This window comes from Acartia tonsa, chromosome 7 (assembly GCF_053477335.1).
Source record: "Acartia tonsa isolate MP-2025a chromosome 7, ASM5347733v1, whole genome shotgun sequence".
Taxonomy (NCBI): Eukaryota; Metazoa; Arthropoda; class Copepoda; order Calanoida; family Acartiidae; genus Acartia; species Acartia tonsa.
In genome coordinates this window covers 15,449,311-15,463,524 of record NC_137266.1, presented here as the reverse complement: position 1 = coordinate 15,463,524, position 14,214 = coordinate 15,449,311, and the positions used below count along the sequence as shown (strand labels likewise).

The window sequence follows — 14,214 nt, the reverse complement described above, 5'->3', positions numbered from 1 at the left end:
CAATATTTTTTAGATACGACTTTTTTCGTTGGCTCATAGACTTTTGAGACTTTCCTTTTTCTTGATTAGGATGTACATCCCTAACGTGTCCAAACTTTTTCACCATTGCATTAATAATAGTAAATTTTTTACCCTTATAAGTGGTGTACATCAATTTATCTTCCATTGTCTTATCCCTTATGATCCCTGACTATGTAGTACGATTCATCCTATCTCTATCTATTTACTTTTTTGCAGTTTTTTTTATCAAAAAGTTTAAAGTTTAATTACTCGCGAAATATACAGTAAATAAATTTAAAATACATTTAGGTTATGTTCTAAGTAAATATTATAGGTATGAATAAAGTTCAAATATTGAACTGAAAGCTTAGAAATATCTGTTTTAGGACTATGGAAGAAAAATTGATTTTCATCTTACCCCATCTTTTAATTGAAATTATTTGTTGAAAAGTTTGAACACTGGTAGGTTTACCAAACTTATCAACATTCAACAATGTCTTCACATTTCTTTAAAATAATATTCAATCTGTAGTTGTCTGCAAAGTTTTGTAGCAACTGAATTGCGCTAGATTGTAAAAATTCCAATTGAAGCAGCCAATTTTTACTTCAGCTGCCTAGAAAAGGTTTTTTTTATGGTCTCTATAATAAAGTGAAACTTGCAGAAGGCTAAAATAACTATAATATATTATATACTCTCCATCCACCCCTTTTACCCCATCCACTCCCTTTCTACTGTATTTACGAACTGTCTAATAAATGAGTTATAAGTTAGCAACCTAAATTGACGACAATTTTTCACTGTCATAATATCCACGTATATCCATTATGAGAAGAAAATAGTTGTGTTCTTTTTTGACAGTGAGAGGAGTTTTTCAAGTTGCTGTTTTATCATTTTTCTCCTGGATGAGAAATTATCGGTTTCTTCCCAAAGATAATAAGTAAGTACTTTTTCATTTTTTTTTCTACTTTGTCATGCAAGTGACGTCTTGAATGTTATGGCTTACAAGTTACATTCAGTAACAAGCTATACCCATGATTTTATAAAACAAATGAATCTTTGAATTTGACTATAACCAATATTTTTATTCTCATGTAATATATCTTATTTTTTGGACAGAATTTTATGTTTTTAGTTTACTTATTTTAATTTACTAAACAAATTTTTGATTGATGACCGTATATTTTTTTATAAAGATAATACAATTGACTAGAGGCTCTGAATTTTAAGAGATTGGGTAAGGAAAAGATCCTTAACTTTATTTAAAATATACAAAAAACCTAGTAGATGTGTTAAATTTTAAAAAGTAACGTTAAAAGCTACAGATCATTATATTTAGATAAATATAAAAAGTAACATTTTTATTGTTAAACATCTTATCTCAGAGTTTATCTTTTTATAAATGTTTTTACTTTAGGAGTCTAGACACACAACAAAAATAAAAAAGACAGTCATGCTACCTTTTTCGATAGCTAGTTTCTGCGCCCCTCGCCTCGAGATACAGCGCTCCAAGAGAGGGGTGTATATATTTCTCGGGATGGGGTGTGGTGTCACATCTCCTTATGAAATAGACATTTGAGAATCAACGGAAACTTTACTTAAAATTGTTGGACGTCCATGGATCAGTCAAACTATTTAAGTGATCTCAGCGAACATAGATACAGACACGTGACTTTCTACTTTATATTACCTTTATTTAGCTTTTTAAACATTTAATTTTTATTTTCATAGTAGTGATAAAATTTGGCACGTTCTAATGGATATTAATTATAGGTGCTTTGTGGTGGCCAAAACTTGCAGGGCTACCTAAGGACACAATAGATCATAACCTAACCTTACCAAAAGTTATAAACGAACAAATAAAAAGTAGCCCCTTTGCCTCATTAATAGCCTCGTGTGAAAGCGCTAAATTATGTAATGTTTTAATGCAATTATGCCTATATTATAATAAGATGCTTTACTTAACTCAAAAAATGCTATTGAAAGCAAAAAAACACAGATTAATATTTAATACGAACATAACATTATTAAAAACATTGGAAATTTGCCCTTTTAAAGAACCTATAATTTTGGGGATAAATCCCGACCATACACACTGTTTCCATGAGAATAAATGAAACAGATGCAGTTCACGGTAAAATGTTCATTGGATCGATAACAGATCTATAGTATAGATGTATATACAGACTACCTCCCTTCTTTTTTAACGACTTTCTTCGTCGACTTCTAAATTATTTTCTGCTAATTGGCTGTGTTAATATAAGCGACACCATTGGTTGATTTTCAATGACCCAATATAAAGGTTGCACAAGGTGGTTGCGATGGGGAGATACAGTTATTTAACCCTTTGGTTACTCTAATGGTTCGATTATCTCTAAAAATAAAATTGAACCTTAAGACTGTTAGGGTCAAATGGTTGGACATTTCATGTACGCACACCATTTTAATCAACAAACAAAGTTTTACGCGCGTTTTCCTCAGCCAAACTCTCTATGTGCCTCATGTGATTTCTTAAAGCATATTAAAAAGCCTTCTTATGCCGCTTATTTGCGGGCAGCAGTTAGGCTGCTAGCAAACTTTAAAATACATTTTTTAGAGAAAATCGACCCCAGGAACATTTTACCGCGAATTCCAGCAGATCCAAATAATTTTATAATCTTTCATGATTGCTGTTTTTTCATTTTTATGTTACATTTCAATTTTGTAAATGCCTAATAATGGGTGAAATAAATTTATTAAAAAAAGTATGTTTAAAAGATTTTATGCTTAAGTTTTAAAATTATGAAATATTAAAATTATTTGGTAAATCTGCTAATTATTATGGAGTTTTAAGGATAAAATAAATTCTACTAAATTACTACAAAAATCTGATAAGGTCAACAACAAATATACATACTATATTTATCTATATTGTCTGTCTATCTGTAGCTGCAGAAATCGCTAACAACTAGACCGTTGTGGTTCTTCTTTGAAGAGAAGCCTTTATAGGTCCTGAGAAGATTTATAGCTATTTTGGGGAAAGATATTTTTTATGAAAAATCGTCTCCAGAAAAAAAAATTCTCACATTTTTTTTTACTTTTTTTTAGATTTAAAGTTGACATTGTAAGGGTTGACCAACCCCCTTCCCCCTCTCTAGGAACGTATTATAGGTAGGGTTGGGCCGGATATCTGGCCAACGTTTGATATCCGGAAAATTACCGGATAACTGGATATCTCGCTTCAACAATCAGCCAGATACCCGGTATCCGGATAGTTTCAATATCCGGTATCCGACCGGATATCCGGCCCAACCCTAATTATAGGTATAGAATCCATATTCAATCTTATTTTGTTTTCTAGGGAGAAGTTATTTGTGATGATCCAAGGTATTGCTGGAGCCTTCTCATTTATATGTGCTCTTCTATCCGTGGTCTATATGCCTGTCAGTGATGCTCTAGGTATCTATCTATCTATCTTTCTCACTATCTTTCTAATTATTCATGTATCTTTCTATCTATATGTGCTCTTCTGTCTGTGGTCTATATGCCACTCAGTGATGCTCTAGGTATCTATCTATCTATCTATCTTTCTATCTATATCAGCTCTTCTGTCTGTGGTCTATATGCCTGTCAGTGATGCTCTAGGTATCTATCTATCTATCTTTATCTCTATCTATCAATCTAACTCTGTCTATTGATCTTATTTTTTATCTGACTATATTCTATCTATATCCATAGCTTTATATAACCATTAGTTTGCCCGTTTTTCTATGTATTTATACATCCTTTTAACCATTCTTTCATTCAGCCTATCATCAATCCATTTATTAATCCATCAACATATCCCTTCATCCACACATCCATCCATCCATTCTTTCATCTATACATCCATATATCTCTTTAACTTACCCTCTGCCTCAATCAATAGATCTATTTATCCTTTTATTCTCAATACAACAGCCTATTTGTCTTATCTATTTATAATTATTTACATTGTCTATCCTACATTATATACAATCGTCTTATAATCTAAACATCATTCTATCACTAATTATTTTTGTTTAGTTATCATGTTTTCTGATCCTTTGGTTACTATGGTAGCAGCTGCAGTTTTCCTAAGTAAGATAATTAAATTCACATTTTAATTAGGGCTCGGCAGCACCCTATCAGCTTACGCCTAATGGAAATCAAATTTTGGAACTAGAAACCTAAACCTGAAACAATTATTCCAATCTCTTTCTTTCAAAAAATGCCAAAGCATCCAAATGGCTGCCGAGCGTTTTCTAATTCATACATATTATTTATATTAAAAACATAATACATTAATTTTTTATTTGTCTTATTGAATGAAGAATGACAAAAAACTATAAAAGCGTCGCCCTAAATTAAAGAACATAGAAACTAGTTATGGACGAACCTACTCTGAATATATACAGGCTTTGCTTTTGAATTAATGGGTAGATTCCCACAAAGAATCTTCCTATTCCTAACCCATGCGGGGTTATCCAACACCCAATATAACCTTATCCCCCCCACCACTGATATAATCTAAAGATAATGGTGGGGGGAGGTTAGATTATATTGAGTGTTGGATAACCCCGCATGGGTTAGGCATATAAAGAATCCCCCTCCCCTACAATAAAGGAGTCAGTGCTCAATAAGCACCTAATATAGCCTTTTTAAAAGCGAAGCTTTTCTATAATTAGGGTCGGTCCGTCCGTCCGTAAGTCCGTCCATCCGAGATAAGATAGCTTTTATTCGTTAATTTAGGCATGTTAGAATTGTCCTATCGATTTCAAACTTTGCATGGTGATTCCTGTAGTAATTAGGTACAATTTAGAAAGCGTAGCAACTCTATAATCACTACCATAATGTCTGTATGTCCATTTTAAACATGTTGATTTTTCTACTTTTTAAAAAAACAAATTTTTATATGATCTTATTATCCGTTTTATCTCATTTTTGGTATATTGATACAACAAAAAAAAATATTTGAGCGAAGCAACTCTATAACCAAGTCCTAAAAATGTAAGTATGTCCATTAACATTATCCTGTATCAAGCAGTTTTTCAACAAATTTACTTACAATTTTGCTTCGACTCTTATAATTTTATATTTGATTATTCAGTTCAGACACTCTACGTACAAGTGTCAATGTCCGTTTGTCCTACCGTTTCAGTGCTTCGCTTTTATGGATGTTGTCATAACATGTTAACATACATATTTAAATTGATCTTTTGCAAAAAAGAATATTGTAATAGTTATTTCTCGCATCGTATTATAAACAGCTTTTCGCGGATATAGAATGTACAATTATAAGATTAAAACCAGTTTGTTTAGCCCCGAGGTGCCGAAGGCACGGACTAAAAAACTGGTTTTAATCTTATGATTGTACATTTTTATATTCGTAGAAAGCTGATTATAATAAGATGCTAGTTTTTTCGTATGGATAAGAACCAGTTCCTATCCAATGGATTCGAATGGATACGAGAAAAGCTTATATCTTTGCACAGTTTTCTGGTAATTTAAAGATTTTAAAAGGATTAATTTCGACTCCTCAAAAGTACCCAGAAACATGCAACTCTTAATGTGGCTAATTAGTTGTAAAAAATGTGTAAAAGTAAACTGGGTTTTTATAAATGGATGAATGCTTTTAATTTTATGACACTATCTGAGTATGTTTATACATTTAACCATAAAATTATTGTAAAAATAGGACGATGAATGTGGTAATACGACACCCAGACGGACAGGCCGTTTACAGAGTTGCTTCGCTGTGACTTATGATAACAAACCCCCTGCACTAATCCTATTATATCACCATCTATCTCATGACCGCTGTTGACCCCGCACCCAGCGGTCAAACTAGCCTGCCTAAATGTGGGGAGGGGACTCAAACATGCAACTATCACGAGTCCCTCACGCGCTTATATAATCGGGAGGCGTTGCCTCCCCTTTTACCACCGCTGCCCCCACAGCCTGTCTACCGTCGGGAGCTAAGCCCTAGCGCCCCACACCCCCTTCAAACCTAACCATTGTTATATTTTGTTGTATATATATAGTAAACATAACTTGTAAATATTATTCAGTTTAAATATATAATTTCTGTATGATTGAATCCTGCTTGTTTGTTTGGTAGAATAATTAAAGGCTAGGGCTCGTTGAATCCGAACTCGTTACCCCGTGGGCCGAGAACGCTCGGCTTACCAGAACTTGGTGTCAGCGTGTTTCAATCGAGCCTTACAGAAACTAGCCTATTCTACCTCTGATTGGACCCTTTGGCAAGTAAGGGGACAATCAGCCGCCAACTGACCCATGAGACGGCCTTTTTAGGTCGAATTTCCATCATTTTGAACGCAATATGTGGGCCTCTGGCCTACGGCAAGCAGATTTAGCCTGCTAAAAGCGCCAGTTAAGACGCTTTTTCCGTGTCGTGTAGGAGTAGCGCTAGGTGCGCAGCCACGGCAATCGGATAATTTAGCTCAGACGGCTACAGAACTGAGTCTAAATTGGCAAGTGTAGCTGGGACAAGCCCCAGGACACCCAGGCCAAACCTACGAGACAGACAGCTGGGTGCTGGTCTCCCTAAGAAGGCAATGTGTGGCTGCGAAGCTTCAGCACACAAGTAAGCCCTACCACTGCGACGGATAGCAGATTTTGAGCCACAGGCACGGCAGGACGGGACATTCCCTGCCGCTGCCTCCCAGGATTCGAACCCGAGGCGCTGCAGGACGGGCCATTCCCTGCCGCCATTTTCGGGATTCGAACCAGCGGCGCTGTAGGACGGGTCATTCCCTACCACCGTCACCCCTCTGAACCTTGCAGGACGGACATTCCCTGCTGCCAGTGCTTCCAGAATCGCACCTAGAGCTCCTAGTGATAACAACACATAAGTGTGTATAAATGTCAACCAAGTGATAAGAATAAATATAAAATTGTTGACCAAGTGATAATTAATAAGCTCTAGTGATTCGAAGCTACAGTCTAAGCCACCATGGTAAGCGATACCACCATAGCTGCGGTTCGGCCACCACCAAAGTTTCTGCCAACCCCAGCCGAACGAGAGGCCCCCTTGTCTCAAGGGCAGGACCTCCACTTCCCCTGCCATGTCAGGGTGAGGTTTCCTACCCCTGACCCTGCCCAGCATGTACAGGTTGATGCCATGATTGATTCTGGCAACCGTGTACCAGGGTCTGCTGTAATTTCTGAGCACCTCATGCACGCGATGGGCGTGCAACGCATGTTGATTCCGGACAACACCCAGATCCTGACTGCTAATGAGGAAGGTCAGCCCCTCCAGGTAATAGGAAAGTTAAAAGAGTTATATATGGCAGTCTCACACACTCTTATACTCCATCTATACCACGTGACTGTGGTCCGGAACCTCTCACACCCTCTGAACCTAGGAGGGTATTTTCTCAAGGAGTTCGGAACTAGGCTCTGTTTCGACATGCAACCACCTTGCTTGTGGGTGCGTGGGGAGTTTATCCCACTCCGTGGCGTCCCCATTGACCGGGAGACAGCCGAGAGAGAGCTAAGCTATGAGGGGCCCCTGCCAGGCCCCCTGCCTGAGCAGCCGCGTGTGGTTGAGAAAGGAACACACTGGGTGGACGCTGAGCTCAACGCACACAAGGGAGCTAACCTGCTAGCCATGGGGTTGCCCCCAGTGCCCAAGGTGCCGAGGGAGAGCCTGCCAACAACGTTTCCTGAGATTGCCAGCCCTCCAGAACCAATCTTCTCCGCCGACACCTTTATCAACGGCCAGCCGTGTCCACCTGGCCCCCTCTACCTGGGACCTCCAGCCAGTCCACCAGCCAAGCCCGAGTCCAGACCCGTCAAGTCGCGGTCTGATGTACCCGGAGCCACACTCAACTCTCAGGCCCCAGCCTCTCCCGACGCCGTGCCCGTCAAGTCGCGGCCGGACGTCCACGGAGCCAAAGCTGGACCCAGCACTTTGGCCTCTCCCAGCGCCGAGCCCGTCAAATCGTGGCCGGACGCCCTCGGAGCCACACCTGGCTCCGACACGTCAGCCCCTCCAGAAGCCGAGCCCGTCAAGTCGCGGCCGGTGGGTCCCGGAGCCAAGGCTGACCCCGCACCAGCCACGTATAGGCTAAGCGCTGTCACTCCAACTGATAGCCAGCCACCCCAGCTCCGCACAGCCAAGCGGGTGGTCCTGCCTGGCCGCGGGGTTATGGCGGTCCCTGTTGAGCTAGTAGGCCATCGCACCAAGGATGCCATTCAACTAGCTGCCCCAGAACAGAGGTTTGGGGAGGATCTTGTTATTCCAGAGGGCCTGTATGCCCACAGGCCTGGCTCTGCCACTGTGTTTAGAGTACTGGTGGTCAATGAGGGGGAGGTGCCCCTCTTGCTGGATGCTGGCCTCCCAGTGGCAGGGGAGCTGGTCAAACCTGACATTCTAGAGGTCTCTGATACGCCTCCCCCGCGTCTCCACTCGTTCCAAGAACCTGCTGAGCCTATAGACATGCAGGAGTTGTGGGAGGCCCTGGAGATGGAAGACAATGAGTTCCTACGCAAGGACCCCTTGCTCAAGAAGGAGGTCTGGACTATGTTGTCAGAGTACAGGGACGTCTTCTCCAATTCTACCCCCGGCTGCACAGATGTGGTTGAGTTGCAGCTGCGCCTCAAGCCAGGGACCCAGCCGATCCGCCAGAGATTTAGGGATCTGAACCCGCGGCAAGAGGCTGAACTGGAGAAACAACTGGACACCTGGCTACAGGAGGGAGTTATAGAGCCGTCAGACTCCGCCTGGAGCAGCCCCCTGGTGCCCATCAAGAAGAAGGACGGGAGCACCCGCTGGGCCGTCAACTACAGAGCCCTCAACAAGTGTCTGGAGCTGGACAGCTACCCCCTGCCTAGGATCCAGCAGTTGGTGGAACGAGCTGGCGGGCACCGTGTCTACAGTGCTTTAGACGCGGTGGCCGCATACTACACCATCCGTGTGTCCGAGGACAGCCGGCCCTGCACCGCCTTCACCACCCCCAGGGGCTTGTATCAATGGAAAAGGATGCCCTTTGGCCTGGCTACGGCACCGTCTGTCTATTCCAGGTTTATTGCAGGGGTCCTAAACCCACTAGGCACAGCCAACCTCCAGTCATACCTTGACGACGTCCTGACCTTCTACCAGGATACCTGGGCCCACCTGGCCAGGCTCCGAGAGGTCTTGGAAGCCCACCGCAGGGGAGGGATCCGCCTCAAGCCAGCCAAGACCAAGCTGTTCCGATCCAAGGTGGATTATCTGGGCCACACCCTCAGCCGTGAGGGGATAGCCATGCAAGAGGACTATATTGACCGTATCTTGGACTGGCCAGCCCCTAGCACCCCCAAGGATTTGCTGGCGTTGCTGGGGTTCTTTGGATACTACCGCCTGTTCATCCCAGAGTATGCAGACCTCACCTACGAGATGAATCGGCAGAAGACGGCCAAGGCCCTAACCTGGACGCCTGAGATGGAAGCCCAGCTGCTGCAACTCAAGGACAAGTTCCGCAAGGCCCCCATCCGAGCGCCGCCCAGGTTTGATTTGCCAGCGGTGTTCCAGCTCACCACAGATTTCAGCAGCCGCGCCATCTCTGCCATACTGAGTCAATGCCAGGAGGGCAAGGAGAGGCTGATTGCCGCCGTGGGGCGCAAGACAACCGACCCTGAGACGCGCTACCCGTCCTGGAAGGGAGAGATGGCCGCCATTATGTATGGGATCCGAAAATTCCACGGCATCTTGTCCTACCGCAGCTTCCAGATCAACACTGATTCCTCTGCCTTGCTACAGATGAAATCACTGAACACATCCACAGGGATGGTGGCCCGCTGGCAGGAGGAGCTAGCGGCCTTAGACTTTACCGTCTGCCACAGGCCTGGCACCCAGAATACCAACGCCGACGCCCTCAGCCGCCGGGAAGATGCCAACATGCCAACGGCTAGCGCCGAAGAATTAGCAGAGCAGGCTGAGTATATCCACAACCTTTGCCAGCTAGGGGAGTCCGCAGCTAGCCGGCCTCCTGCCGCCCGACTGGATCCAGCTAGAGTATTGGAGGCCCAGACACAGGACCCCCTCCTGCTCCGTGTCCGCCAATGGGTGGCTGATGGCAAAGCCCCAACCAAGGCTGAGCTGCGTGGCAAGGAACGAGACGAGCAGCAGTACGCCAGCCGCTTCCCAGCCCTGGGGCTTGACGAGCATGGCTGCCTCACCACCACTGACCAGACTCTGACAGGAGAGAGGACAAGATACCTGCTGCCTTCGGCCCTCCAGCAGGACGCGTTCTTTCTAGCCCATGGGACCCCCATGGCTGGGCACTTTGGGATGGACGCAACTATCGCCCGCGTTGCCATGCACTTCTGGTGGCCCAACCTGGCCCGTGACGTCCGCCTGATGGTACAAACCTGCCCTGAGTGTGTCCAGAAAGTTACCAAGGAGAGGCTGAAGCAGGGGATCCACGTGCCCTCCCGCCAGGGGTATCCACAGCAAGTCCTATTCATCGACCTGGTGGGGCCACTGCCAGAGACCCCAGCTGGGAACCGCTACATCCTCACCTGCCAAGATGGATTCAGCCGGTTTGTCAGCCTCTACGCCATCCCCAACAAGCGCACCCTCACGGTGGCTGAAGCCCTGTTGCACCGCCACCTGGCCACGTTCGGATGCCCCCTGAAGATCCATTCCGACAATGGAATGGAATTTACCGGCCAGGTATTCCAGGAACTGGCCTCCAGGCTTGAGATTGGCCTGACACATCCACCACCCTACAATCCGCAGTCCAACCGAGTGGAGAGGTTTCATAGGACGCTCAACACAGGCATGCGCCTGTTCCTAGACAGAGACGATAACAACTGGGAGCCACACCTGCCTGCCATCGCCTTTGCCTACAACACCAAGGCCTGCAGATCCACTGGCGTGACCCCGTTCCTGGCCTTCTTTGGGAGAGAGGCCAAACTTCCGGTGGACATGGTACTACGGCTGCCAGAGACCGAATATGCTTCAGTTCCAGCCAACGTCCAAGCTCTCTTGCAGCGCTACTATGCAGTGTATGATGCCATCCAGCAGAAGGAGGAGGGAGCCATCAGGAGGAGCGCGGCAGCTTACGAAGGCACGGCTAAGTATGAGGTTGGAGACTTGGTCTGGTACCTGGCCCCCCGCCTGGTGCCAGGGAAGGCAGCCAAGATTACCAAGAGATGGACTGGCCCCTGGAAAGTAGTGAGGAAAGCTACAGAAGTCCATTATGTCATTAAACCTGCCTCTCCAGTAGCCAGGATCTCAGAAGTTACCGCGCATGTAGGCCGACTGCGCAAATACACTGGAGATGTGACTGCCCACCAGATCCCAGCAGACATCCAAGTTGACATGGACGGCGACGAGGATGCCACCGAGCTGCCAGTTGGAGCGGCGGCGCCCGCAGCTAGCAACCCAGGAGAGCTCCCAGTGCACCAGCCAGCCGCAGCCGCCCCACAGCCTAGCGGCCAAGATCGTGACCCAGTAGAGGAGAACCTGCAGGAGCAGCCCAATGAACCACCGCCGCCGCCGCCCGCTCCAGAGCCACTCAGAGATGCCATCTGGAACCCTGACGCGGACATGGAGAACCTGCCAGCCAGCAGCGAGCCTGTAGGAGAAGAGCCAGCCACTGCGATGGAAGAGGCCGCCCCAGAAGAAGAAGAAGAAGCCATGTGCCCCCTGCTGATGACAGCCATCCCCATCCGGGTAGGAGCTAGGAGACCAAGCAACCTGAATCAAGCAGGCGCCCCCATGGAGTTCTATGCACCCTTTGCCATCACCATTCCACCCTTAGGAACCACCAGAGTCCGCCTAGGCCTCCGTGTCCAGCTACCAGCCGCGACAGAACTGATCCTGCAGACGAGGCAAAATTTCCAGCGGCGAGGCTTGGCCGTCGCCAACCCACGCCTAGAAGCCAACCAGGAGCTGACAATGCTGATCACCAATCACAGTCAGACCGAGCAACGAGTGTCCCAGGGAGCCTGTGTAGCCCGAGCTGTCCTCCATCGAGCTGTGCCCCAAGAACTGCCTGTCCGGCGCAGGCATAGGCTGTCGTATCCCCAGGTTCAAGGCCTGGTGGCTCAGGAGCCACGCCACCCTTGAAGGGGAGGTTGTGGTAATACGACACCCAGACGGACAGGCCGTTTACAGAGTTGCTTCGCTGTGACTTATGATAACAAACCCCCTGCACTAATCCTATTATATCACCATCTATCTCATGACCGCTGTTGACCCCGCACCCAGCGGTCAAACTAGCCTGCCTAAATGTGGGGAGGGGACTCAAACATGCAACTATCACGAGTCCCTCACGCGCTTATATAATCGGGAGGCGTTGCCTCCCCTTTTACCACCGCTGCCCCCACAGCCTGTCTACTGTCGGGAGCTAAGCCCTAGCGCCCCACACCCCCTTCAAACCTAACCATTGTTATATTTTGTTGTATATATATAGTAAACATAACTTGTAAATATTATTCAGTTTAAATATATAATTTCTGTATGATTGAATCCTGCTTGTTTGTTTGGTAGAATAATTAAAGGCTAGGGCTCGTTGAATCCGAACTCGTTACCCCGTGGGCCGAGAACGCTCGGCTTACCAGATGAACGTTAAATGAATTATCCCTCCAATTGTTTACTACATTTTTTATTATTCTTGCGGAGAATATAAGTTAGTAAATTCTACAATATAAATTTAAATATAATAGAAATATTTGCTGTTTTAAAAAAAGCTGTTGCATTTTAAAAATTGCACATTACTAATGGTAAAATGAACATGTACTATTTTGTACTTCAGACATTACACCTTAATTGCAGATTATTTAGATACAGTAATAAAAGGATTAGGAATCATTTTTTAACAAGGACATTTATGACTCTACGTAGTGCAGCTATGCTAAGCTGACAAAACAAAAGAATATGTATGAAATAAAAGATAAAATTAAGGCAATTTCAGATATATTTACTAAAAATTTGTGGAAATAAAGCCACTGTAGAAAAAGCAGTATTCTAAGTATGAAAGGAACTATTGTTTGCTCAACCTTTGTCTTTAAGTTTACTGTCCTCTTCTATAATTTATTTTCAAATAAAACAAAGTTTATTTTTCTTAATTAAAGTTCCATTACATTCTATAATGTAATGTAATTAATTGAAGTTAGGTAACCTAACTTAAAGGGGAATCGTACTATATAAGAATCTAAGTGCTTGACAAGGACGTTTATGTCGTCTACGAAATGCGCAGCTAATCAAAATAAAAAATCTAAAATGCGAACAATAATCTATGTTTAATACCTATCACAGGTACATTACAAAGTTTTTGAATAATTTAACTTTTTATTGCACAACATTTGCTTGGAAGTCCCTAAGTCGTATGCATTGAACCTTTTATAGGGGGCGTTTATTCCGGTGCTTTCTCTTAAGGTGTTTATCGAGCACTGAATTCCCCCTATATATTTTTTTAAAAATGCAAATAAGACAATTACATAAACCTGTTATCTTTTAAGAACACATCTTGATATTTTCTGTAGTAGCGCAGCTAGTATAAATTTGATGTTTGTATGACCGTCTTACCGTAGGAGTTATTCGCTTATGTTAACTGCAATAAGATAAAATGTAAGATAATTGAATATCTTTTAACAATCTTTGTCCGTCAATCTGTCAATATTTCGTTGTTACATAATATTTATAAGCTTTGCTTCTTATGGACGTTGTTATCCTTGTGTTAAAGTGCAAATAATGGGCAGATATACTGTAATGCTATTCATTAAACTTGTTGTTGTTTTAATTAAAAGCTTATCAGTAGCTCACGTTCTTTTTATAATTGCAGTACGAAAAAAAAACACTTGAACTTTGTCAAAAAGTTATGGTCAGTATGGAGTACAAAGGGGGTTTGCGCGCACCTGAAGAGATTTGACTACCCACTCAAACAAAAATGTTAGAAGGTGTAGTGGTGTTAGCTTTAGAGAGGTGTAAATTCGGACAACAAAAGTGGTATAATTTTATTGTCAGGGTGACCCCCACGACCCCCCCCCCCCATACATAATCAAAATACTATTATGATTTCACTTGTACTCAATCAATCCCTGCAGGGGTCTCCAGCCCTGCGGGGCCATATCAATACGTTGTATATCACTTTGGATATCTCCATACTAAATTTTTTTGTTTGTGGTCTATATGCGATGTCAGAGAAAATCCCTTATACACTTACACCCTCCTTGCTTATCAGATACAAGAGTACAATTCTTAT

The 14,214-nt window shown here is 43.9% G+C and overlaps 1 protein-coding gene across 1 annotated transcript in view; it reads left to right on the top strand.

Annotated features, from left to right (window-relative positions):
* LOC145324153 (solute carrier family 35 member G1-like) overlaps window positions 1-14,214 on the top strand; it is a 46,846-nt gene that overhangs the window by 10,972 nt on the left and 21,660 nt on the right. Inside the window, exons 5-7 of the mRNA XM_080166779.1 lie at window positions 860-938; window positions 3,339-3,436; window positions 4,043-4,096. Of these exons, the coding sequence (XP_080022905.1) occupies window positions 860-938; window positions 3,339-3,436; window positions 4,043-4,096 (231 nt within the window). The remainder of the gene's footprint in view (window positions 1-859; window positions 939-3,338; window positions 3,437-4,042; window positions 4,097-14,214) is intronic.